Genomic DNA, 27,429 nt, shown 5'->3' on the forward strand with positions numbered 1-27,429 from the left:
TGCATTAAAAAGCAAACTTTAGCTAAATTATGCAGGTCATTTTGGGATGGTTGTCAGGAGAGATATATAACTAAAAAAAAGTTACAAGTTTGCTAATTGTAATAAGCTCTTTTTTTCTCTCTATTTGAAATTCTAATTAAAAAGACAGGTGGAACATCATGAAATTTGTTCATCTAAACAAAATGTTTGTCAGTCCTCATTTATGATACACCCAAAGTTAGAACAAATGTAGTAAATGATATTGCTGTCTTCTGTGGAATGAGATTGCATGCAGGCAGAAGCATTTTGAAGTTAGCCACTGTGCACTGTCATTACTATTATTCATTCTAAACTTTCTTAACACTGCAGCTATCGCTGACAGTTCAGCACCTTGGCTGTGAGGTTCTCTCACAAGAAGCAAAGATCCCCCATGGTACATCCCCATTGTTAAATGAAGAAATCTTCCCTGTAAGTTTGCAACTCAGCACAGCAGTGTTTGTTTTAACCATGTCCTTAGCTAGGCAGACCTACCTGTCATACAGATACTCCTAAAATGTAACTTTAAAGGAGGCCAAAAATTAATATTATGCAGTTGAAACAGTATTCTGAATATTATTATGTTAAACTAAAGCAAAACTTTTATTAAAATAAAACTGTGTCAGGAATCAGACAGTGGCAAAACTTGAATTGATAATGCAGGTCAGTGCTCTAAAGGAAGCTGGTGCTAAGTTAAAACAGTAAACCCCAACTGTAGTCATAACATTTGAGAGAATATGGAGGCAGTAGAGTCACTCTACCTCCCAAAGTGTGGCAATGCACAGTTCAAGCACACATCTCCATTCACAGGGTGCTGCCCTGCTGCTTTTCCAGATCAAAGCTCTGACTCTGCCCAGGTGAGCCTCAGTTCACCAGCCACCAGCCAGACAGGGCAGCCAGCCTAGACAGCCAACTGTAGATAATCAAATCCTCAATTTCTACTGTAGAGGAACCTCTCATTTCCAAAAGGTTAAAATTCAGCTTATGCAAACTCATGTCTTTGTCAGGTTTAGGTTTTGCATTCACACAAATCCACCTGTTACTGGTGTGATGGAAGCAGTTCATTCCCCACCACTACCCTTGAAATGCTTGCCTTGAAATACACATTTGTCCTTCCCCAGCCACAATGTAGAGTGTAGGGATGAGGAAGGAATGTCACCACAGCTGAAGAAGCAGTGGGGGAGAAGTTGGATGCAGGAAAAGCCATCAAGAAATGACGACATTATATGGCTCCATACCATGTCATAGTGATAACAGCAAGATTTGTGAGGAAAAATAAAAAATGGCCAGAGCACCACAGCAGGGGACTTCAGTTAGAGACAATGACAGATGCTGACCTTTAACAGCAGGACAGACTGAAGAAGGCCTTTCTGTGTAGAGTGAAGAACCCATGTCCTATACTGCTTCCTGAAACGGCTTTAGCCAACTGAACTACCTGTGTTTTAGGACATGTCAGTCACGAAAGGCTTTCACCAGACTCTGTCTACACTCAGATGTACCCTCAGTTTGACCCAGAGTGACACCGAAGCGGACATGTCACCTGCGGCCGATGGCTGGGTGGATTGTGAGGGCCCAAGGTAGACACCCAGCACCAATGCAGGACTGGGGTAAAGTCTGGGTGTAAGCCAGATCCCAGAGTTTCACATTAGGATTGGTGTCTTCAAGAATCCATGGTAGAAAATATGATCCAAAGGCCCTTTAGTTCTTGAGGAAGGAGAGCTGCTGCTGCCTGCAAACACCTCTGGGCGCTGTGTGACTCCTGAGGGAAGCTTTGCCTGCGGCATACCACAGACATCTGCCCCTGGGGCAGTGCTGGCAGCCGAGCCATTTCCTACTTGTTTCATGGCATTCCTCACACGGCCGACAGCTGAACGTGAACAGTGACAGCAGAGGAGATCCAATGGAGCCCGTGCCGTGCTTTGCATAGGGACAGGCGTTTGGCACACCGCAGGCCAAAATGGCCGGACCTGACACTCGTTCCATTTGATGTGGCCACCTGCCATTTAACGTGACCAATCTCGGCATAGAGAACACAGCGTTCAACGTGCCGGGCCGCCGAGCCCTCTGCCCCGGTGGGAGGCACAGAACCACAGAACCGATTAGGCTGGAAAAGACCTCTGAGATCATCGAGTCCAACCTATGACCCAACACCACCTCGTCAACCAGACCCTGGCCCTGAGTGCCACATCCAGTCTTTTTTTAAATACCTCTAGGGACGGTGACTACATCACCTCCCTCAGCAGCCCATTCCACTGTCTAATCACCCTTTCTGTGAAGAATTTCATCCTAACGTCTAACATAAAGCTCCCCTGGTGCAGCTTAAGGCTCTGTCCTGTCTTCCTGACTGTAGAGCAGGGGAAGGCGCGGTCAGGGCCAGCCGCGGACCTGGCCGAGCCGCCCAGCGCAGCGCAGCCCCAGGCCGGCGGGGCGGTCAGGGTGGCGGACCCCGGGCGGAGCCCCCTCACAGCACAGCGGGAAAAGCCGCCCTAGCGCAGGCGCCGCGCCCCCGCCCGCCCGGGCCGGTGATGCCCGCGGGCAGCGGGGGCGGGGCCGGGCCGCTCCTTCCCTCCCTCCCTCCTTCCCTCGCTTCCCCCGCGGCGCTGCACTGCGCAGGCGGCGGTGCTGGCGCGATGGCGGCGGGAGACGGCAGCGACGAGGTGCGGGTGCTGCAGAACCTGCGGGGGAAGATCTGTAAGTGCGGCGCTGCGGTGGGGCCGAGCGCCCGGGGCCGCTGCGCTCAGGTGTCGCTCCCGACCCGGCCCCGCTGCTGCCGCTCCCTCCCCGCGGCCAGACGGGCGGGCACTGGCGCGGCGGCCCTGGAGGCGGCGGGGCGGGGGCGGGAGCGGGAGGGCGCGGAGGGGCCGCGGCCGCCGCGGGCCGGGTGCGGGTCGGGCCGCGCTGCGGCGGCCCCGCGGAGGGGCTTTGTGGCGGCAGCGGCGGCACGTGCGGGCCGGGCCGGGGTCTGCGCGCCCCGGGGCGGGATGGGGGGTGAGCGGATGGATGGACGGATGGATACATGGACGCGGCGGGGCCGGGGGAGGCCCGGAGGGCCAGGGAAGCATCCGTGGCTCCGAGGGATCCCTGGAGTCAGCGGGCGAACAGAAATGCCCCCTCCCGCCGGGACCTCGGGCATCAGAATCTGTTTGTCAGGCTGAAATTGCGAAATTAGCGATGTGCAGGAAGTTGGTGGTGAAGGGCTGTTCTGGAAGCGGTCACCAGCCCTCCCGTGCCTCTGTGCAGCGTGTGTGCGAGCGGGAGGAGGCGGAGAGAGAGGCCGGTGGCCTTATTTTGGTGGCTGGGAAGTGCTGACTGCCGATACCGATAGCCTCGGTAACGTGGGAAGCCGTCAGCCGGGCCGGGAGGAGGGCTCGGAGAGGCGCACAGATAGTGCGGGGCGGCTGGGGAGCACTTCAAAGCGAGCGGGAGAAACAGGATGTGCGGCGGCTTCCTGAGGGTACCGAGTACATTCATTGCGCTCGGACGCGGCCCGCTTGTTTCCTTTCTCACGCAGCCGATGGACTTTTTTGAGAATGAAGCGAAACAAGTTGACTCGGGCACGGCGCTGGGGCTGAGAACCGGTTGTGAAAACATGTTGAAGGATTAGGTTTGGTGGAGGAGTGGAGTCGTGTTTACTTAAATATCGTCATGCAGCCTAGATGTATTTGCTGTGTCTTCAGTAAATAGAAGACTGGGTCATGAAAACAGGAGATGGACTGGAGTGGAGCTGGAGGTGCTCTCAGTCTGAGGTGTGAGCAATGGGACGTGGTGAGGTAGGCAAGGCTGAACACACACTGAGATCTGCTGCTGTTAGCAATTAGCACAGAAATAATACAGGCCAGCTAGCCTTTAAAAAAGCATACTGTTAGTTTTGGGGTTAACGCATGAATTCATAGAATCATAGGGTTATTAAATGGTTTTGTTTGGAAAGAATCTTAAATATGGTCTCATTCCAGTGCTGTGGCCATGGGCAGGGGCACCTTCTGCTACTGCATCTCAGAGCTCCATCCAGACTGGCCTTGAACACTTCCAGGGATGAGGCATCCACAGCTTGCCTGAGCAACCTGTGCTACTGCCTCATCACCCTCAGAGTAAAGAATTTCTTCCATATATTTCGCCTAAGTTTCCTTTTTTTCACTTTGTTCCAATGGGAACAATGGGAATTCCTCATTCTGTCACTGCAGTTTCTGATGAAGAGTCTCTCTCTGGCTTCCCCCATGAGATATTGGAAGGCTGCTGTGAGGTCTTCACACAACCTTCTCCAGGCTGAGCAGCCCCACCTTTCTTAATCTGTCTTCAGTAATCTCTAGCAACCAAGGTTTTATGTATTCCCTAGGAAGCAGGTCATAGTACTCCCTGGGAAGAAGGACTCTGACCTGCTTCCTAGGAGTACATAAGAACTTGGTTGCTAAAGATCATTGAAGCTGGCTTATTTTTTGATATTATTCTACTTCCTGTCTTTTATCGTAAGGTTTTGTTAACACTGGACTACACAACATTCAGTGAGTTTTACATTTTGGGATATTGATGAAAGTTTTCCACTAGACATTAAAAAACAAGGCAAAATGTCTTGAGACTTATGTTGAAACCAGACTTTATTGTCCCATTTATGTGTTATGGATTGAGCCTGTGGTTGTATGGTAACTTTGAATGTTCAGTTAACTGACAAAAGTGTCAGTAAACAGAGGACTGTGACCGTCTTCCTGGGGAATATATGAAAAGTTCATTGCTGAAGATGGACCTGTAAGAACCCCTTTGAAAAATGAGTGGAAGTAACAGGTGCAATAAAAGACATGTCTTGGAACAGTGTGAAAATCACTTTGTAAACCTACTTACTTCTTCTAAGAAAACAAAAACTGTTTAAAAACTCAATGAGTTAAATATGATGTGGAAGTTTGGGAACCCTCTGATGCCTGGATGCTCTTTTGGCTTTTTCACATCACAAATACTGTGTTATTTTCACTTCTTACTAGTATTTTAGTACTGTGTTTTGTAGGAGAAAACCCTCTGAATGAAGAATAATAAACAAATGTAATAATGTAATCCTCCTTGATCTGGAGGGATTAACAATAGCAGACCTCACTTTGGAAAGCTGATGTTCGTAGTCTGAAGGAATTCCTTATGGCATGTTTCTTACAAGGAGAAACATTTCTGGTGCCCAAGCTTTGCTGGCAATTAAAATTTGACACTTGCTAATTTTATGTGTGTTGCATGAGAGAGCATGTTAGTTTTAATGAGGTAATGTCAGTTCTGTGCAATTCTGCATGTATAGAAAACACCATCTGCAGAAAGTTGTTATTTATACTGTGTTTTGCAACGCACAAATTGGTGGCAAAATCTAAATTTAGCCATGTTATACAAATCATTACACCAGATTTAGAATTGAGACATGTTCTTAAAGGTGGCTTAAGCAGCCATTGCATACCTAGCAGTGAAGAATCTGAGTAAGGACATGTTTGCAGTCCCTGGTACCCTGTTTTTGTGGGCTGTCAGTGTTTGCAACCAGTCTTCTGCCTCCAGTTGTCAAGTGAGGTGAACTGGTCTTGCCTGTTTAAGACCCTGTAATAATTTTGGAAAGTGCAGTATTACTCTTAAGCAGGTTTTCACCAAAAACCCAGTAAATATTGTATCTTCCTTTTGGCAATGCTTTTGTATTGATGGCTCTATTTTATGTGCCATAGTAATGACAAAAATGCTTTACAAAGGTATGTGGTGTCAAGTAGCTTTAGGCATATCTTGTAGTGTAGTGTTTCAGGCTGTGGCTTCTGTTTTCATTTTATGCCATACGGAAGTACAGTAAGTGATTTTAGTTGCCTTGATTTTTGGAGTGCTTGCTGAAACCTGCATTAGTGAAGCACTTGGAAAAATGTCCCTGTTGTCTTCTAGAGCTCATTTGACAAAATTCAGGATGCATTCTTTTCAAACTTGCACCGTGTTTTTAACAGTGTATGGTTATCTTGGATTATGCTGCACTCCTAGAGTGGAATTTATTGTTGCTATATAATGTGTTTAATCCTGTGAAGCAAATACTCCAGAGTTTGTGTGCATAAATGTTCTTTGGCAGGGACCCAGAACAAAGAAATTTAGAAGATGGACACTAATTTAACACTTTTACTTGACAGAGGATATTACGTATATGTACAGAAAATGTAAACATTCAAGCAGATATCTGATGTTGTTAATACTTGATTTTTATGCAACCATTATAGCTTTAGGTTTCTCAGAAAAAGGAAGATGCAGTGTAATCGAAGACTTGAGCCTTTTTTTTTTAAGGAAATAAGCTTCTTGGAAGAGTTGGGTCACTGTATGGGTGAAATGTCTCCCACAGTCACAGATATTAAGAGGTGTTATAAACAATGTGAAATCTCATGCTCTGTATTTTACCTAACAAGTGCTCTGAGGTTATTTTTAACTCAGGATTGAGGATCCTCTTCCTCCCAAAAGTTTGTCTGTTCTTTAAAGCCAGACACTTGGGCTACAAAATAAAGGTTTTTAACTGATTAGAAAATCAGATCACAGAGTATTCTGAGTTGAAAGATACCCTACCTACAAATCATCAATTTCTGCTCTTAAGTGAATGGCTCCTATGGGGATTGAACCCACAGCCTTGGTGTTATTAGCACCATGCTCTAACCAACTGAAATCAAAACTTGTGTTTTGTGTATTCCTCTGCGTGGAAATTTTCTTTCAAAACTGAAAAACTGCACTATAGTATACAGACAAATAGTGAGTTATTAATAAACATTTAATTTCTACTCATTTTAAGAAAATATGAAAGTGTAATAACTGTAACTTCCTTTCAAAGTCTACTGTACAGTGCCTTTACAGTGATGATTAAATAATGTTGTATTTTAAATATTTTATGGGAAAATAGGACTGTGCCAAGTATTAACTAAAAAATAAAGCTGTTCTCAGGAACAGCTGACACATCCAATTCATGTTTCTTAATTACAAACTTCTGGTACAGGAGCTCTCCAGGGATTACATCCAGACTGATGAATTGATTTTTATGTGTCATATGTTTTATTAAATTAGCTCCTTAAAAAAAGTTAAGGTAGTGGTAATCTGATGCTTTCCTTGATTCTCCTGCAATATCTCACTTAAGGGTAACTTGGTGTTTAGCCATTTTTTGGAGTCTAAAGCCATTAAAACCACGTTTCTCAATATTTCAACATGAAGTGTGGTGTTTAAAAATAATGTGTATACTTCCTCCTCTCCCGCCCCCAAGCTGATGAAAAGCTTGTTGATGCTTCTAAGAGCACAGGTTTCAACTGTGGAAGTTCCTTAAGCGTCTGTTCATGCTTTCCATCAGTGTACATATCCCTGACCTGGAAAATGCCATGATTGAAGTTCAGTCTGTGTTCCTGTTAAACTGTCACATTCTCTGCTCAGAGACAGAGCAGCCCTTCTATTGCTGGGCATTACTGACTTAACCTCCAAGACTGTAATAGGTTAACCTAAATTAACCATCTAACACAAAAAGAGTGTGGAGGAGAGAGAAAGCAGAACTTTGATTTCACATCTTACCAGCATAAAGAATAAAGCTTACTCACTGTGCTTCATATCTGCATTTTTAAAAAATAAACATGCATGACATTTCAAATCTAGTTTCAAACTGTGCTTTCTGAAAGGTCTTATGCTATTCAGACATAAAACTCAATACTTAGATGTACTTTTCATCCTATTTTTAATATCTTATATAAATAGATAATGTTTAGATAAAGTTGATTCCACATGTCATCAGGAGAGGTATTTCCAGCAGCAGGCAAGGATGTGAGAGGTGCTAATGCAATTCTGGTTGCCTGTGATTTGGACACCCAAGTGGAAAAGGGGCAGATCACCTGCCCTGTTTAGCAGTCTCTCATGGGAGAGAGTGCCAGAAAAGCTTGTAATTTCTTTTAGCAAAATAAAAGGTGGAAAGTGTCTTTTTGTTGTCTTCAGACACTCAAAGGGGGAGGAGACATCTGGGCAGAAAGTCTCTGTTTAATCTAGAGAATGGTGTTGCTATAAATTAACACAGATGTCTGTAGCATTTGGATTTTGGAAGAGCAACTTCAACGGGTTTTAGCTAGGAGTGTTTAGAGGGAACCATTTCCTAACAGATCTGTCTTATGTCCAGCATGTAATTGCACTGACCTAGATTCAATACCCAGCAAATCTTTGTATTCTTGTGCTGCCAATCTTTCCTTCTTATTAGAAACTTCCTTTTATTCTTTTCCATGTTACGTTGAAATAGGAGGTGATTATTTTCCCCTTCTACTAGTTAGGAAAAAGTGAACAGTACTCATGAGGGATATATTTTCAAAGGCTCAGCCAATTCACAATCTGCTGTTCATCATGGAAAATGAAATAAAGATTTGATGAGCAAGTTCTTATTAATCAGCTTCCTTTAGCCAAAGTATTTGCAGAGAAAATACCAAGTGAACAATAGCTCAGGCAGATCATGCCTTGGTGTAATGACCTAATGCCATATGACCTCAGGCTGTGAGTGTCTCGGATTTAACAAGTTGTGCAGGGTCAAGCCAGAGATGAGACCTTTCAAGGGAAAGTGCAGGTGCTGCTAGAAGTGCTGTTCATGAGTCAGAGTGTGTCTCTTCCTGTCGACTCTCAGTCCATGGGAAGCTGGATGTAGCAACTTCTCTGCCCTCCTGAAGCTCATGAATTGAAAATGAATATCAAAATGCATGCTGAATGGAAAAGTAAATTTTTTGAACACACTAAAGCTGTTACATTCTTGTACCTAATATTTTGTAATTTTTTCCCTTGCAATATTTACAGTAATTTTTTTTTATTTACAGATGACGCCAAACACTTAGTGCCCAACAAAATGAGAGACTTTTTCTGTACCATAAACTTGGACCAAGAAGAAGTTTTTCGTACACAGGTAGTTGAAAAGTCTTTAAGGTAAGCTCAATTTTTAAATGGAAATGATAAGCAAGACTGCCCAATACCATTGTGTATGGCTTTTGCTTGTACTGCTTTAAAATGAGAACTGACTTGTGGCAGCTACTCAGATGTTACAGCAATGTGTAAATCAGGAGAGTGTTGCAAGAAGTCAAAATTGAGTCTTGTGAGCTTTTAAATGAAATATGCGAGAATATATTTCACAATTACTCTATTCTGTTCCAGTGGGCAGCATAACATTCTTTTTCTTGCTAGGTTGTTTTCTAGGGAAAGAAATCTACTTGATACATGCTCCCCATGTTATTTCCTTCTTCTGACAAGCAGTTGAGGTGTATTGGTGGAATTCTGCTCTTACTGTGTGTCTGGTAAAACCTGTTTCTAGAAGGAAGGAACTGGAACTTTGCCGTGTATGAGAGTTTTCTGTGCTGTGGGGTGTCCCCTGAACAGGCCTTGTTCTCTCCTGCAATTCTTGTTCTGGGAACTGTAACAGGATCCACACAGAATTCCTTGCTTTGCTTCCCTGGGCTGTAGATTCTGCTGCTGATTTAGAGCCTTAAAAGAATCAAACAAAAAGTCAGGATGGCACAGTTGCAGCAGTGTAAGGGCTTTCATGTCTCACAGCTCTGAAGTTTACAGAGGACCCAAAAAAGCATCACTGCAGGTTCATTGTTGAGAATGTCTGAGTGACAGTTTCAGTTATGTGGAGGTGACATTAAGCCTTGCTTTTAAAACCCAGACAGTCTGTTCAAACTCCTGAAAGTTTTCTTAATTCCTTTTTCCAGTGGTTTTGCTGTTAGTGTTCATTCTTTGAGCTCTCTCTCCAAATGTTTACAGGTGAGGAACAGCTCAGATGACAAACTTGAATAGGGAATTTAATTTTTTCAGGACATCATTTCAGAGCCTCTTTATGCTTCTGCATGAAAAGCAAATGTCACATATGTACAGTCAGGAACAAATATTTTGCTTATATTCGTAATCTGTAGCTGCTGTAGTTAGATCCATAAAATTTTCCGAATTTAACAGGCTGCAATTGATTACCAAAACAAAATCAACTGAGTAATCCTTCAGAGAAAAATGTTGAAGAGACTGTATTGACAAAGGAGAAACTTAAAATTTCCCCTTCAAATAGAAAACGGTTTCATGAGCAAAAGACCCCAACCCATCTCTGGAAGACTTTGCTTTCTGATTTTGGTGTTAATAATGGAAATCCTAGAAGTTACTACTATGCTTAGAAACAAGATCTGTTACATTTGAAGTATACACAGACATTTTTATTATGTTCTATTTAAAAATTACTAAAGTTATGTACTTTCATCACCAAAGAAAGAAGTATTAGTTGCATAATAAAATATTTGATAAAGTAAAACACCATAGATCCATCAAAAATATTTCAATAGTATTGAAGTTCTAACTGAAATTTGATTGCAATGTCATTAATACTTGAGAGAGGAAATGAAGTAAAAAATCTCACTCTAACAAAACAGTTGGGGAGAGAGGAGTCTCAAATAACATGCCTCAAATACAGAACTTTTCAGGTGATGACAGCTTTGTATTAGAAGTTAGAACCTGGTGTTTAGAATTGCTCTTTTCCTTTCTGTCTCCACTGACTTCATAGGTGACTCCTTCATCCTCTGAATTAGGGGAGGGTTCCCTACAAACCAGTAATGTAATAAAATAACTCATCCTCTATTACCAGCAGCCAGAGTTGGGTGCCTGTACTTGATTGTTGCTGTGTATGCAGTTAGGAAGGTTGACTCTCATTCCAGAAACTTAATGACAACATCTTGTTTCTTATTGCTGTGTTAAACTAGAAACCCTACTAACCTAGAGGTACTGGGACAGGAGATGAAAGCTTCAATCTCTTATTAAAGTGAAAACTTTAGAAATTGCTTTTCAGTGAGGTGTAATACAGTATCATTTTAGTCATAGATGCAACTTTGAATTTCATATTATTTGCTTGCTTTTTCTTACACACATAATTCACAGTCTGTTTTTGTCACTGTATTATGGGTTGCAAATTTATACAATTTTTAATCTAAATTTTAGTCCTGTGAATATCAACTAATTAAATGTCTGTGGAAGTAATTATCACTAGAATTCAAATTAGTTTTGACTACCGTGATTGAAAACTATTAAGAAGTGTATCTTTTAAATGTGCAAATAGGTTTGGCCTTTCACCAGCACTGGGAGAGTTGTTGGAGTGCAGATGTAAAACAAACTTTCCAAAGTTAAAAAAACATGAAATAATACTGAAGTGAAAGAGGGATATTTTGGCTAATGACTTAAGAAATATTTCCTGACATGGTGTGGGATTTCTGTGAGCTCTGAAGAAAGAATTTATTTTTTTTCCCTTGGAAAGTTGAAAGAATATCTGTGAGCCTCCTCAGATGTCTGTGGTCAAATATGAGGAAGGGGTATTGTGGTACGTGTGTGTCTTTTTTTTTTTTTTTAATTTAAACTAAGTTCAGTTTCTTTTTTTCCACTTAACTTTGTGGTAGTGCAAGGTTATGGCAGAAATGAATTTCCTAGTTTATGTAACCATTGCTTTTATTAACTGGCAGGCTGGGGCATTGATCAGTGTCCTCACAGAACTGCCAGGTTACTGCAGCAAGGAAGGGAAGAGCAGAGGAGTGTGTTACCCAGTGAAATTTAATCTTCTGCACTGCTGTAATCCAGTTCTTCCTGTATGGCAGTCTGGTCATCCTTTGAATTAGTGCTATCTTCTAATTTTGTATCCATCACAGTCTTTAAAGTTCTTGCATCAAAGTCACAAATGAAAGTACTAAACTGACTGAATCCCTGAGGAACAGGATGAGTGAGTTCTCCATTTTAATTATTCTTCATTGGTGTAAACTGTTGTACCCTGCCAACCTATTCTGTACCTGCATAAGAATTTCTTTACTAATACATTGTATTCTTTACCTTAAATTTTCTCTGCCTTGTACTTTGCTTATGAATCAACAACTGATAACCTCTGTTAATTTAGATAATGAAAAATGTATGAACATGAGTAAAAGAATGTATTACCTTCTATTTGTGCTCCTGTTTTTGGCTTGTTCTTTCTTGCTGAATCTGAGACTTAATGTAGTCTTGAGGTCAAAATAATAATAATAATAATAATAATAATAATAATAATAATAATAATAATAATAATAATAATAATAATAATAGAGTTAATGGCTGTTCATCCTTTGGGGGCTGGGGGATATGGGCAGCTGCAAAGTTTGCTCTCTTAGGTGCAAGATAAAGGTGCTAAATAGATTTTTGGAGGTCTCTGCTTATAGTCTCCATCCCAGCCTAATTATAATTGGAAGCATAGAGTACCATAGGTCCATCCAGAGTAGGTATTAAACCCTTGGCACTTGTTGGTGTGCACTGGAGTCTGCTGTTCCCTCAGGATATCTGTCTGATGCTGAGCTGGAGCAGTTTCCCCTGACACCAGTGCCAGCTCATTCCCCCACTGTTCACTCTTTGTGCTGCAGCATCTCTTTGTTTGTACTGCTGCAACTTTATTTGTATAGCTGCGAGGAGGAAGCAGACCATGGACTTGACCTAAGTTTAAAATAAGCCTTTGTTTCATCCTTGGTTTTGGTCTGACTTATTGTGTCAATACAATTAAAATGAGCAGTGATGGTAATAAGGAAGCTGAGGCTCTTTAGGGCTGCACTGCTGCTAAAGGTAATGCTCGTGAGTTTAAACCTTCAGTCATGGTGCTGACAAGAAGAACCCAGCCCTTGTAATCAAAGCAGAGTTTGTTGGCTTTGAAATTCTAAAAAAAAGAGGGGAGCTGGAAAACCACAGCTGAATTTTTCAACTGAGAATTCTTAAATTATTTCTCAGTGTAGTCCAAAGGCTAATACTGATTTGTCTGCTTTGAAGCCTGTGGTAGAAGGTCTGTGTTTTAACAAAACGAACATTTTTACTTGTGGAATTCCTTATAATGAATTCCTGCCCTTAAAGTTCTTGTTTCTAAAAATCTATTTGAGACATTAGAAATACTCAATTCTTTTATCTGTGTTCTTTCCCACTTTTCAAGTTAGTTATCAGCTCTTTTTAATTTATTTAATAAACCATTGTCCTTAAGCATGGGGTGGTCTTTTTCCATTATTATTTTGGAGGGAAAAGAGTAGGGATGGTGGCCTGTTCTTCCTGGTATCCTTTGAGTAGGTAATAACATGAACTGCCTATTCCAAACGTAAGGGTATTGGTCATATTTTTATTAGTTTAAGAAAGTACTATAGCAATAGGGTCAGAATGATACTTTGCTGGGAAACAAAAAAACCCTAACACTTAGTATAACTGATATCACAGTACTTTTCTGCATAAAAGTAGTTTCATGAACATCTTTCCCTGGTGATATTAATACATTGTAACTGAAACTATTTTAAAAGCCCAGTTCTAGAATAGCAGGGTTTTTCTGTGGATCTGCTTGACTTTCGGAATTCATCACTTGCAGTAACACAAACAACATTGTGGTTTTGTTCAGTCTTGAAATACAATTTTCTGACTGCTGGCTCTGATTACATCAATAAGTACTCCTTAACTTTAATGAGGGTACCAGTTCTGGGAGTGAAGATACCAACACATTGTATGAAATAGGTATTTTACATATATATATATATATATATATATATAGCATAGAGGAACCCAGAGTCTTTTTCTGTAGAGGGCTGTGCATATGGCAGTTAAATAGGGTGAACTGCAAACATGATATTGGACTGCTTTAGATGGAGAAATGTGGGGATCATTTTGGTGTGAGGAGATCTTGTGTTTTTGAGATTAATGCTTCTCTTTTTCACTGTTCTATCTTACAGTGTCTAGTGATAACTTCTTACAGGTCTGAATCTTAGAGCAGCAGTTTTGACATGGACGTCAGAGCTAAACAAATGTCAGTTACTTAAGTAATCAATAAGTTTAAAATATATTAAGATTAAATGTAGTTTAATTATGTACTGAATATCAAAATGAAACAAAACTTGTGCATGTCTCAGGAAGTCTAGAGAACCAGCTAGAATAATTTCAAGACGGAAAAATAGAATTGAAATTGCAGAGGAGACACCATTCTCTGTGTGCTCTGATTCTTACCTTTGATTAAACAAACAGAAGACATTGCCATGTTACTGTGTGCTCTTGTATTGAAATGGTTTTGGGCACCTTTGATGACAGCTCAGTCTAGTGCTGAGGGCCATGGGCTGGGACAGCAGTAAAATGCTTTTTTTTTTTTGATGTTCATGTTCTATATAAATTGCATAAAGAGTTTCTCTATTTTAACATCAAATCCTTCTTTTCAGTCCTTATTTTGGAGAGGAGTTTTACTTTGAGATTCCAAGAACATTCCAGTGGTTGTCCTTCTACATTTATGATAAAAGTGTTTTACAAAAGGACCTGCGTATAGGTAAGTGTCTGTGAGGTGCTGTCTGCATCTTGCAGAGCACTTGGTTATTTTCAGTAGCATTATCTGTAGATTAAGGATACAATTATTGGTGAAGCATCTTTCAAAACTGTGTATAGTGCACTTAAGTGTTCCTTTAAAGTTCAAAAATTAGGATTTTGTTTCCTTGCTTCATTCTATTATACTAAAATATGTTTTGTTTTTCAGGCTAGTAGGACATTTTATAGTCTTATTGTGGTCTGAATACATTTTTAAAATTCTTTATTCTCCACTTTTACTTCATTGGAATATGTGTGAATAATTGTCAGTACTTACAGATATTTAAAGAATAAATTGTGGAATCATTCCACAATAATTGCAATTGTGGAATAATTCTTAAAATCATTTATAGATAATTTTTTTCCTTGTCAGTGCAACCTGTAACTTAGTGACTTACAAAGCATTTGGCAGGAACTTGTGTAGCTTACGTGAAAAATCACAGGAGGCAGATTTCTGTTTCTTTCACCACTGCATAATGATTTTGTTGCAGCTGCTTTTTGGATACAGTTGCTACAAAACTCTAATAGTCTGCAGTGGAACAAGCCTTTGCTTTACTTGAATTGAGGAAGGAAATAATTTGCACCAGGATGTCAGATAATTTGATATAATAACAGCTTTCCAAATAGCAATCAGAAGAGTAAAAGGCATCTACTTCAGTTTCCTGTTTAAGCATTCTTGAACACCGGTTTTGTTCTCCCAAATCTATTATGTTATTTCCAGCCTCAAGTGTGTTCTTTATTTTACCTTCCTATTGGTAATATCCAGGATAACAAATAATAATTAATGTCATCAGGCTTTATGCAAACTATTTTCTGCTTTACTTACCCATAACATTCCTTGTTTTATGTTCTTCATACAGCATCATAAATTTAAAGAAAAACTTAAAAGAGTTTAGAAAAAAAAACAAATTTCAAACATAATTAAATAGTTGTTCTATTCAGATGAAGGTAATATTTATGCTTCTCTCCCCCCTGCCACCCTCTCTCAGGAAAGGTGTCAATCAAAAAAGAAGATTTATGCAACTACACAGGAAAAGAGAACTGGTTTATGCTTCAACCTGTTGATTCTAATTCAGAGGTTCAGGTAACTATTGCACATTTACATTTTGAAAGTTAAGTACAGATAAGGACATCATGGTAGAAGATTCCATCGAGCTGTAGGAGATAAGGTTTAGTATCTGTATTTCTTGTGAGGCAGTTGTGTCTTCAGTTTGGTTAGAGAATAATGCACTCTACACCTAAGCTGGTATTATTCCTCAAGGTACTTAAAACTGGCAGAAAACATGAAGCAACTGTTTGGGAAATGTCATAACAGTATTTTGATGTCTGGAATGCTTGTGAGAGGGGTCATGTACTTGAGGCACATGAATGGATCCTAAAACTCTTGAATACCTTTTTTTTGGTAATTTTTGGTGTTAACTGAAATAATGACATTAAAATGGTTAGTCTTCAAAACTAATGTACTAACACTTGGATGCACTTGTGCTGTGTTCATGTATCTTAACCTGAAACACTTTCTGCATTCAGTATCGAACAACTTACACTTCACAGTTTTATTTCAGCCTGTGGTTCCAGTTCTTCAAACAGGATTGTTCTAGGAATAGTTAAAAGTGAGATGGCTCTAGAAGTTGTGGCAATTCTCTTTTTGGTTTCAAGAACAAAACAGAATTCTTGAGAATCTCTTAGCCTTTTGCTGTGAAAAACGAGTAGATTTTAATAGGGGTTTTTTCCAGATTTGCCTGAGGGCAAAAGTCTTAGACTTGACAGTGTTTGTATTTTTTTAGTAACCTGAAAGTCCCTTTGGGTAGGGAGAATCCTGGCTACTTTTACAAGATCTGAATGTGCACAGAATTCTCTTGTTATTTCCACTGATGATTCATTTATGTGTCACAAGTTTAGCCTGCAGCTCTTGGGTATAGGAGGGCATGTGGTTGCTTTACATGAAGAGAGATTTTCAAAACATCTGAATACCACTTCCTCTTCTCTGTTGAAAATCAGTCCTCTTTCAGTTATGATCAAATGGAATAGAAAGGTTCATTTGGAAGGGACCTAGAGATCATCTAGTCCAGCTACACAGTGTCTTCTTTGAATTCTTTAATAACTCTGAAAATTCTAGAAAGCCCTTTCCAGATACAAACTGAAAGGTAGTTTCCACTTTGACTTAAACATCGTCATGCTTGCTGTTTTTTCTGTCATAAAAATGTATTGAGAAGGTATTAATTTTTGTCATAACACTACATGAGTATGTGAAAATTCAATTAGAATATTCCATTAATAGAATTTAGTGATTTCTTACATATTGGAAATAAAAAGTTTATAGTTTTCCTTGGCTTTGTGACGCACAGCAGAATGTAAACTCTTACTTTTTTATGACTGTGCCATGCAAAGCACTGTCCTGCATTACACTTCCATTAAGAGATGACCTTTTCTGCTTAGGTGTATGCTCCTCATATTTATCTTTACTTGAGTCAAGGCATTTGGCTAGGTTTCTCCTGTCCTGTTTTTTTTCCATAAAAGTCTTCAGGGCGTAGCTGAGACCAGTTCCCATCTGCCACATCTGGCTGAATCTTGTTGGTTTGGATGTGCTTTACAGTACTGAAATAATTCTGAGATGTCCGAGGTTGTTGGTTGGACATGGCTGAAAGTAGTGGACTTTTATATTGTACATGTGCAGAAAAAGTGCATGAAATATTGATAAAGGTAAATCAGTTTGGAGGGAAAAAAAAGGTGTTTTCTTTTCCTCGTGGCACTATACATGTAGTTGATTTTTTTTCCTCTGGTTCCCTCAAAAATTTATGATGTGTGCAATGCAATAGAATAGCAGAAAAGTATTTTGTGTTCCATGGATATGCACAGGACTCCACATTGCAGTTGCTTAGTTGGGATTATTTTGGGGGTTTTCTATACATCTGCATTTTTTTCGAGAAAAGTGTACTTTTTATATACATCTATTCTTCACAGGTTAACTTTGGTATAATTAGCAGCCTGTACACCAGGAATGTTAGTGGTGAGACTTTTAGAAAGCAGCTGCTCTGTGTTTTGATATTAGCTGGTTTTTGTTTTGCTGCTGTTCACAGTATTATGAGTTCATATTAATCTTGTTTTCTTGAAACTTTGTCCTTTCTCCACTAGTTCCTGAAAGATAAATGCAAATGTGAGAATACTAAGTAAATAAACCAGCCTTCTGTACAGCCACATTTAAAGCCCAGTTGCATATTATGTCAGAAGTTCTGATAAAGATCTGCAGATCAGCAACTTGAGGAAACCATCACACTGCTCTCAACAAACAAAATGACAAAAATGTTCTAAAACTCTCCATGCATGTTGGGGAAATATTTTCTTAGAGCCATGTTACTGTAGTCATCATGGCACTGAGCTGGGAGCAAACTGCATCCACAGGTAGTTCTCAGGAGCAGTGCTGTTTTACTCCTACTGTTAAGTGTAAAACACAATTTGTGGGTTTTGGTTTTAAAAGCAAAAGGAAGATGTTTAGGCCATTCCCAGCATGTGTTTTCTAAAACAAGTGAAGTCAGTTATTTAAATAAATGTTAATAATGGTTGTCTTTTCATTTGTCATTCAAAAACTTTGCCTTGTAAGGCTGTTGGCATGCTTCTTGGTATCCTGTTTTTATCCTGTAAATCTGTTTTTGTAATGGAGTTTCTCTGCTTGACAAATACTTTCTTAATGTACCTGTGTTCCTGTCCCTGTAGTCCAGTTTGCAAAACACCTGGCAGGCATCCCAAAGCAGTTAGGTTGGGAACTGCCTTGTAAAAGAAGCTTCATTTCTCCTCCCATGTGACGAACAGAGAGGGAAACGCAGCCTTTGCCCCAGGGGATTTACAATAACAACATTGCAGTTCTATGTCAAAACATAACTGCTATAGAAATGTGTGCAAGGTCAGCTAAGGGTTTTACTTCCATTTTAGCAGAAAGGCAAAGCTGTAGTTCAGATTATGACTTGCTTCCTTTGCTGCTCTTGCAAATCACCTTCCAGAAACCCTCCCTAGGAATTTTGATTGTGAACAGACCAAATCTGATGTTCCATGTAGCAAATAGTCAAAGTCTGAGGATACCAAGGAGAACATTGTTAGAGGAGAGACTCTGGCAGTGTGTGCCTATCTTAGATGTAAAAGCCAGCATGATCAGCCAGGTACCCAAAGGAGTAGCAGGTATTGTTCAGGCAGTAGCTGTTTGGAGCAAGATTTAAGTAGTAAATTTTGATCATCCCCAAAAAGTTGCATATCATAGTTTAAAGTTATGGAGCCTTTTATTGAGAGGTACAGTAGGTTGGCCCTTGCTGGTTTCTGAAGTTAATCCGTGCTGTTCCATAATTTATGGATTCTTTTTTTTGAATACATCCTGCCATATCAGGAAAAGAAAAGGAGGAAGCTGGGTTTAGCAATTATTGCCACCTTTTCCTCTCTTCTGGTTGTGTTTACTGTTCCTTCAGTACATCAGCAGTTTTCCTCAGATAGTTGAAAACTGCCCTGGGGTGCACGGTACATTTCTAAATTATCTTCAGTCTGGTGGGATGGACAGGATTTCACTGTGGATATTAAGTGCTGCTGGTTATGGCTATTCCATGTTATTCTAATTCTCTAGGCATATCTACCTGCCTTCAGAGTCCAAGGTCATTTTAGAACTTTCTCCTGGAGTGTTCAGAAATTCATGTCAGTGCAAGGCTTCATCCCATGCTTGGGACAAAATAGCTGAGACTCTTACTCTTGGTAATTGCTTGGTAAAGGTGCAAGAAATACTTGTGTATGTTAAATCTGTAGAGGCTTGACTGGTTCTTGTGCTGTCTGCAGATGAGACAGTGCTTCTCTATAGCATTGTCTCAAAGTTCAGGTGCATCCATCATGCTCTACTTGCAGGATATGTGCTATAGATGAGGTATTTTCTTCAAGTGGTAATATTGGAATTACTTTAAATAACTTCTAACTGTAAACTATATTATTGTTCTAATTCCTACTTTTAAAATAAATGCTTTTAAAACTACTTGTGTTTCTCTCCTGTTTTTTTTTTTCAGGGAAAAGTTCACCTTGAATTAAAACTGAATGAACTGATAACAGACAATGGATCTGTGTGCCAGCAACTAGTAGTACAGTAAGGAAATATATCAATCCTTTAATATTTGGTTGTTTGTTACAATATATGGGATTTGTCATTGCTGATACTGGATGTCTGCACATCTTAGTACCATAGCATTTTTATTTTTATGGGACTTTCCTTGGAATCTGCCTTATGAGGAGATGAGTGTATGTCTAGGGAACTCCAGCAGAAGTTTTTCACAGCTGCTCATCTCTGCTACCAAAGCCCTCACTTTTATTGGGACTGCTAGGATTAGTGTCTTGGAATTCCAGTTGAATTTGGTGTGGTGAGAAGGGTAGGAATGAGCAGTGCAGCTGACAGCCAGAACTTGCAGTACGGCTGTTACTGACTGAATTACTGCTGCTGGTGGTATTTTTTGGAGGTTGGTATGGTAAAATTTATTGCTAGTTTTGCTTCAGAATTATTTTCTTCCAGTTAACCATGATAAGAAATTCTTACAGAAAAACAAAGTACAGGAGTTGTGGTTCTGGAACAGCATGTTTCCCACATTTCAGCAACTTGAGGAGATTTCACTACCAAACTTAATTTTAGCTCTGAAGTGTAAAAATGCTACAGCATACCAAAGAGCATCATAGAAACAGTAAATTTTTGGTATATTAGCTAATGTAATTTTCATTATGAAGTTAAGAAGATGTTCTTGTCTTAGCCAGCTCTCTAGACCCAGATGAGTAGTTGAGTTGGAGCAGGACCCAGCAGAGTGGTCTGTTTGCTGTTCTTTAGCTCGTTATGAGCGGGAAGCTATTCTGTGATAGAGCTAAGCTGGTGAAACTGGTGATGCTTTAATGGCTTAGGCTCATCATTCAGGTAAGAGGGAACCTGCTGAACATCAAGGTATCTTTATTACTTAAAGATAATTTGGAATGTATCTGCTTTTATAGTGGGGTAGCAGCATGGTTCATTGGGAGTCCTGCTGCTCTTCTATTTGTATCGCACTTGCAGCACAAAGCAGAATTAGAACAGCTTTTCCCCGTGGACTGACTGTTCACCACCAAAAGCTGGCTGGAGCTTTATGACTTTCTGTTTTATTCCCAACTTTTTTAATTTTCAGAAAATTTTATATTTTTATATGTTCATGTTAGTGTTGTGGGTTTTTTATTTTAAAAACCTGCCTGGATTTTTCATATGATGAAGAAAAGTTGCATTAGAAAGTTACTGTTGCAAGTTGCAGTTTTGAGTAGGAAGTGGTTTACTCACTGTGCCCTCTCTTAGGATCTCTTTGTGACGGAGATAATTGATCAAAAGGAAGCCAGGGTTCTCTTTTGGTTGCAGCACTTGCCCACTCACTGCCATGTGGGAGAGGATTGTGCGTTAGACACTGCTGTGTTACATCAGTGCAGTTGGCTGAGGTTAGGAAATGCACTGGAGTTCCTTAAACTCAAAATGTTCAGTAGAATTGTACCACACATGCTGCTGCCCTTGAAATAATGTACTGTATTACTAATACATAGTACATTAATATATTTTGCATGTACTCGTGAGGGTATGTGAAATAAGAAATCTCTCACTGAATGTGGTATTATAGAAATGGATGTGAGAATGTTGTTGAGATGCATTTGACGTTAAAGCATGAGGAACTTACAGAAAATAGATGTGGGAGTATTAAAGAGAAAATTAAACTCTTTAAAACCCTGCTTGTCCTGTAAGTTTCCCATGGTAATTAGTAAGTGATGCACTTCCTGCTATGTTTTTTGCTAGTCACCAGGCCCTGAGAAGACATTGAACTAGTCGGTCCTTTAACAAAGCTGAAAGAAAGGAGCAGAACCATGATAAAGAGAGACAAGGAGTGGGCACAAATGTATTTATGTGTCTGTTTCTGACACTTCTTTATATGTTCTAAACTGGAAAATAATGGCCAAAGGAAAAAAAATCACTGAAAAAATAATTCTTGATATGCAGGCTGTAATACTTGCCTTTCAGGAGGAATATTTTACTTAATGTTCAAATTAATGGTGTCTCAATGCAATGAAAATGAGATGCTTTTAAACCTTCACCAGTTATTTTTTTTTCTAGGATAGGAGAATGCTAGATACTTGTGCTGGCTTCTGTGCATAGTTAAATTGCTAATGGATTTCCACTGTATATTCCCTGAGAGTCTAGAAATTCTACAAAGATGACAAGTAGTAGCTCCAGCTTTCATTACACAAGATTAAACGTGGTATTAAGTGCACACACAATAGCAAGTAATTAAAAGACTGTGATTCTGAGCATTACCTGGAGTCCCCTGTCACCTTGTGGCTAAACCAAAACCATGACTGGCTAGGCAATGGATTCCTGTTGACTTGGGTCTGTAAACATGGCTGTAGAAGCTTTTTCTGCTGGTCTTCTAGATGAGTTTTATGATGAGGGTTGATTTAAAAACTCAACTCTAGTTGTTTTTCTTGTCATAAAGCATAGCTAATCTTCCTTTGGTGAAGGACTGTCTTAGAGCTCATGTAGAGCCCCGATTTTACACATGATTTTTGTATTAATTGCAAACTTGCTGTTAAGTTTCATGCAGATACACTCACAGATTGTGAATTAAAGCTTTGTTTTGTCTCTGATACGAATTGCTTCCTTTTCTAATGTGTGAATGAGGGGGAGGAAAAGTGCAAGAGATTACCTGCTGACGCAGGGGTTGGTTTTCTTTTGAAACCACAATGGTGTGTATAGTAGCACATTTCACAAATACATGCTTGCAGCTCTTGCTGGGAGTCCCTAAGAAGAGGTTTGCATGGCCATTGTTTGCATATTTGCTGCTGCTGAAATAGATGATGCTTGAACAGTTTCTTGGCAAATTAGGCAGTTGAGTGGTGGCACCTGCCTTCTCTGAGATCAACAGCCCTTCAGCTCTGAAAGAAGGTTTTGTGTATTTACAGGGTGAATACTTCAAAGCCCAGAAATGGTTTATTACAGCCAGATTTTGACTTCCCTGCACATACCTTTCTAAATGAATTACACACCATGCTCTCTCAGATTGACCTGTCAGTTTGTTACTGTCCTGTTTATACTTTGTCTGCTCGCATGAAGTTGTTCTAGCAAACACAACAGTCATAAATGAAGTTTACCTACAGATATTAATGGCTGCAGTTAGGGAGTGTCTGCCTGTGAAGAACTTCAGTTGATTTGAATGGTGGAGGTAGAGTCAGCCATTGAGGGGGTTTATTGTGGGCTGGGTCTTTTTAAGAACTTACTTTCATCTTTTAAGCTGAATATATGCCAGTTATATCTGAAAGGCTCTAATTTCCTGTATGAAACTCCTCTTGCACAACAAACTTCTGAGATGAGAATTAATGAAAACTGAATCATATCTTACACTCTACTGGAACAGGGCAGCAGTTGGGGAAAAGAACCAAAGTTCTGTTACCTGTTGCTTAGACGGCACATAAGGATATAGAAGTCTAAAATATAAAATAAAAGGCTTCTAAGTTCCTGTCTGCTACTTCAAACTCCATGCATTTATGCCTTTTGAATAACAGCTGCCTAGCTAGGTAGATGAAATGACTTTTCAAATCTGAAATATTTTTACTGTGTGTTAAAAATGTATTTATTATGGTTGTCGGAATAGGAGTGTATATTTAATGTTATTTTGGTTTTTGATTGGTCAAAATGTCTGGCATTTTGTTGGTGGTGTTGCTGGGATTTCTTGGTTGTTGTTTTCCTTTTAAAGGAGACTGCAGTTGCAGCACTTTGCCTGATTCTTTGAGCAAAGGCAGCATTCCTGTGAAATTTGCTGACTAGCAAACTGAGTGAGGTTTTTTCGTTCCATTCATTTTCATTCCAACTTTTCCATTTCTGTTAAGTCTACTCCAGTTTAGCCACTTCAAACATCTTCAGGATTTTTGAACATGTTTACTGGAGGCTGTTTGTTTAGTAGCTTAAAAGTATCAGTAATGATTCAGTGCAGTGTGCTCAGTCCCTGGGGAGGAACAATCCAGCTCGGTAGTGCTGAGTTGATTTAATGGCTTCCTATCCCTAATGGCTGCTTGCCTTTGGAGCCTGGGAGGGCTCCTGCATGAACAGAGTGATTCAGTTTGCCAAACTGACAACTGGCTTTTAGGTTAAAAGCTTCCTGTGAGGGTGGTAAACAGAAGCAGCAGTTCAGCTGACTTGGCTGTGCTGTCACATATGTGTCTGAAGCAGACTCCAGGCTGTACCTGCAGACTGAAGGGGTGGATCTGACTGGCTAACTTGGAGTGAGAGATGGAAGAGGAGGAGGTCAGGTAAATTTGGAAGAAGAGGGAGATTGGGGGATATTAGGAGTTGATGGTCAGGGGAGGTGTTGGACCAGGACAGGCTGTCTGATAAACTGGGCAGGCTGTACTTGCTGGCAGCAGAGCTGGGGTTTGGACAGGAGGTGGGAATGGAGTGCTAGAGCTGCCTCCACAGGGACACCAGCTGGAGCATGAAATCAACTTGAAGTGACAGATCCATATGATGAATCAGAGATTTCAGTTCTGCTGCAAGGCTGTGAAGTTGTGAGTAAAATGTTTTTCAATTTGCAGGAAATCACAAACAAGCCTTTCTTTAGTTTGTGTATGTTGTGGTCAAGAGAACAGAACAGGCTGTGTAACTGAAAGTCCCACAGACTCATGTCTGTTTGCTAGAGAAATCCAGGAGCTTGGTGATCATGTCAAAGACTGTAAGAAGAGAAATTCTTGTTTAAACAGCTGAATTCTCTTCAGATAAGGTTGGCTGATCCATCTGCTATGAATTTCCTATCAGGTTCAAACTGCAGCTGATTTCTAGGTACACTCAGCACTCACACCTGAAACTACAAAGCCTGAGGAGCTGCAGAGGGTGTTGTATGCTACAGGATGCCCATCAGTCTGAAAGAATAGAGTCCTGCCTCAGATCAGATACCCCAAATGACTGAAAAGTCTAGACAGTTTAATTTTGTTGCCACTCTTCTGGGCCACTTATGTGTTGGAGGAGGAATCAATGAATGCTTATGAAACAACTGGATGTTTCAAGAACCCATTTAAATGGTGGGTTTGAAATCACTGTAGCGTTCATTGTGATTCAAAAATTATTGAAATGCTGAAGGCCACGTGCTTGATAACTGGAAGAAAAATAACAAATGATTGTGCAGTGGTTCAGCACTAAATGTTCCCTGAACTGGCTAAGACAAAGGGACTTTTGCGGGGGGGAAATACCATCTGGTTTATAATTGTGCATACTCCAAAGAGGGTGGAGTTTGGAGGCAGCACAGGAGTGTTAGTGTCTGTTCTTTCCACTCTTGTATTTGAATTTGCAGCTCCTGTTATTCTTTTTAACAACATTTTTCTACAGTACATAAAGCAGTTATTTTAAAATGTGGGCAGCTACATAACTTCCACTGGATCTACACAACTTATTATTACACATTATGATATTAGAACATTTACTTAATTGTTCATGTGAATTTAAAGTTTTCTCCTCAAGTTGCCTAGATTTTGGATTTTAGTCAAACTAGCAAATTATGACAATTGAAATTTTCTTGCTTTAATTTAGTTAAATTCTTGCAATACAGCTAAAAATACATTATTTTAAAGAGAACATGAATATAACATTCAGATCTTAGGAAATTTTGTAATCTGCAGAATGTTTTTGGACTTAAACTACATGTTGTATGGTTACATTACAACATGTAGTTTGTATGTGTTACATTAGAGCATAATTTTGCTAAAAAGTCTAGTTTCTGCTATGAATTTACAAACTCTTCTGCTTCACTTCTGTTGTTCCAGCTTTTTTTAGTTAATGCTCATATGTGAGCAGCATCTGAAGGTTAGGCAGCTTGCTGACCCAGCTCTGTGTTGCTGCTGTGGTGATTCAAAGATTGCAAGACTTTGGAAAAGGTCCAGAAAAGGTTTCTCTGTCTCCATGAGCATTAATTGACAACCATCCTCTCCCTTTTGCATCAGGGCTGATGAACAGTGTGCCTGGGTACCTGTTAAACACCAGTTTACCACTTACTGTATGAATTACAGAAGAAAACAGAATTTTTAAAAGGGTCATTTAACCTTGATGGTAATTTAACCCTGAACATGGACTATTGTGAAAAAAGATTGAAAATAAACCTTGGGCACTATTTCAAAGATAGAGCTAAAACTATATACTATAATAGTTTCAGATGTTTAATTTTAAATATCATTTCAGGATTTGACTTTGCATTTCTTAGCATAACTCAGAATGTAATTTATTCAAAATTAAATATTTCAATCTATTTCAATGCCTTCCAGATATAGTTGCTGCCATTGGTTGAGGCCAGATAGCTTTTCAAATTTGAGTTAATGAAATCTGCAACTTTTCCTAACATATAGCAGTTCATTTTACTTAGGATTTTGTCATTCATGTGTGATACTGGAGTGTCTTTATCAAAGCAATTCCAGGAGTTTTGTTCTCAGAGAGCCTCCCAATATGACTATATACTTGAGTATTATTTTGTGTTACCATCTAGAGATCTTCTTCAAGTACATGCAGCATGTTGGATCATTGTATTGCTATATCTGTGTGTTATGCAGCAGGACAAAAAGTTTTCAAAAAGCAAGCATTGTTTGGATTTTATTTTTTTAAGCCAAATAATTGCTTCACTGATCTGTTGTTTGCCTTTTCCTTGTAGCATAAAGGAGTGCCATGGGTTACCTCTTATAAACGGACAGAATTGTGATCCTTATGCAACAGTCTCTCTCGTGGGGCCTTCCAGGTAACATTTTAATATAAAATGAATAAATCTAAAAATGCTGTGATGTTGAATTGGAAAAGAAAGTTCTAGGTTTTAAGCAAAATCTTTAAAACACAGAAAAATCTTCCAGTGCTCTCATGCGTACATCACATCTCCATGGATACTGTTCTCTCCCTTCCCTGCCATATGCTCAGACTGGGATGGTGTTTGGTCTGTCTGAATTGTTTGCACTAGTCAAGAGCCACTTATGACTCAGTTCTTTTTTTTTTTTTCTGTTTTGTATTGGATTTCTGCACTGTGCTTCCTGTTAATTTGTGAAATTCCTGTATGTTGCGATGCAGTCAGTGGCTCCCTCACCTTCCTCTCTTCTCTGTTTTCCCTGATGTGTGGGTTTCTTTACAGCAGATGTGTAGTAATTGGGAGGAGATGAGGGAGGAGAGGTTCTGGAACACCTTCAGGATGCTGTGTTCAATGTCCACACAGTTCAAATATCCCCTTGTTTGGGACCAGTAATCCTCAATAACTCCTGGGTTTTTTCATTTAAGAAAAATCCCCCATCCCACACATTCACTATGTGCAAGTCCCTGCCCAATAAGGAGGATAAGTTTCAGTTGCTTCATTTTTGCCACATCAGACCCTTTCCTTTCTCCTGTGCTGAGGAATTGCCTTTGTGAGCACAGTGCCAGGATGTGTTGTACCAGGCTTGCTTGGCTTAAAGACTGTGGAAGGATTGTCCCTGAGTAAGCTCTGCATGGAGCATTTTTTTTCTCCTAGGTAATAAACAATCACATTTTTTAGGTTTGGCTTGGGGGGTTTTTTGTTTGCTTTGTTTGTGTGGGTTTTTCCTAAGAGGACTAGGGGATTAGGACTAGATCCATTATACTTAGGAATCATGGGGATAAATGGCAAAGAAGGTAAACTGACAGACGTTTTCTGTTTGAGTCCTGTGTGTGGATGGAAGTGGGAGAATGTTGGTCCCACAAAAGATTTACCCTGTTAGTATGGGAATAAATGTGCAAATCTGACAGGAATTCCTGGTTGAGATTTTCCAATCTTATGCATGTGTGACTCATGTACCATGACTGGAATATTTATATGTCCAGTGCCTGAAAAGAGGTAGTTGATACTTAGGGCAGTTTTTCTTCTCCCTCGTCTGTTTTCTCATGTCTTTTATATTTCTTTATTTTGGAAAGCCATTTTATACTACCACAGCCCTTTGCTAAATAAATAAAACTGTATTCCTTTATAAAACTTGTAAAATTAAAAAAAAAAAAAAAAAACCAAAATCAACACACAAGGAAATGGAGGCAGTTGTTTTGTTTGACCCTGT

At 39.8% G+C, this 27,429-nt stretch overlaps 1 protein-coding gene across 1 annotated transcript in view; it reads left to right on the forward strand.

The window, feature by feature from the left end:
• The first annotated feature begins 2,634 nt into the window (after nt 1-2,634).
• Nucleotides 2,635-27,429, forward strand: part of RASA2 (RAS p21 protein activator 2) — a 45,423-nt gene continuing 20,628 nt past the window's right edge. Inside the window, 6 exon segments of the mRNA XM_036388883.2 lie at nt 2,635-2,706; nt 8,811-8,916; nt 14,208-14,311; nt 15,336-15,430; nt 19,377-19,453; nt 26,037-26,120. Of these exon segments, the coding sequence (XP_036244776.1) occupies nt 2,646-2,706; nt 8,811-8,916; nt 14,208-14,311; nt 15,336-15,430; nt 19,377-19,453; nt 26,037-26,120 (527 nt within the window). The 5' untranslated portion in view covers nt 2,635-2,645.

Source organism: Molothrus ater, chromosome 10 (assembly GCF_012460135.2).
Source record: "Molothrus ater isolate BHLD 08-10-18 breed brown headed cowbird chromosome 10, BPBGC_Mater_1.1, whole genome shotgun sequence".
Lineage (NCBI taxonomy): Eukaryota > Metazoa > Chordata > Aves > Passeriformes > Icteridae > Molothrus > Molothrus ater.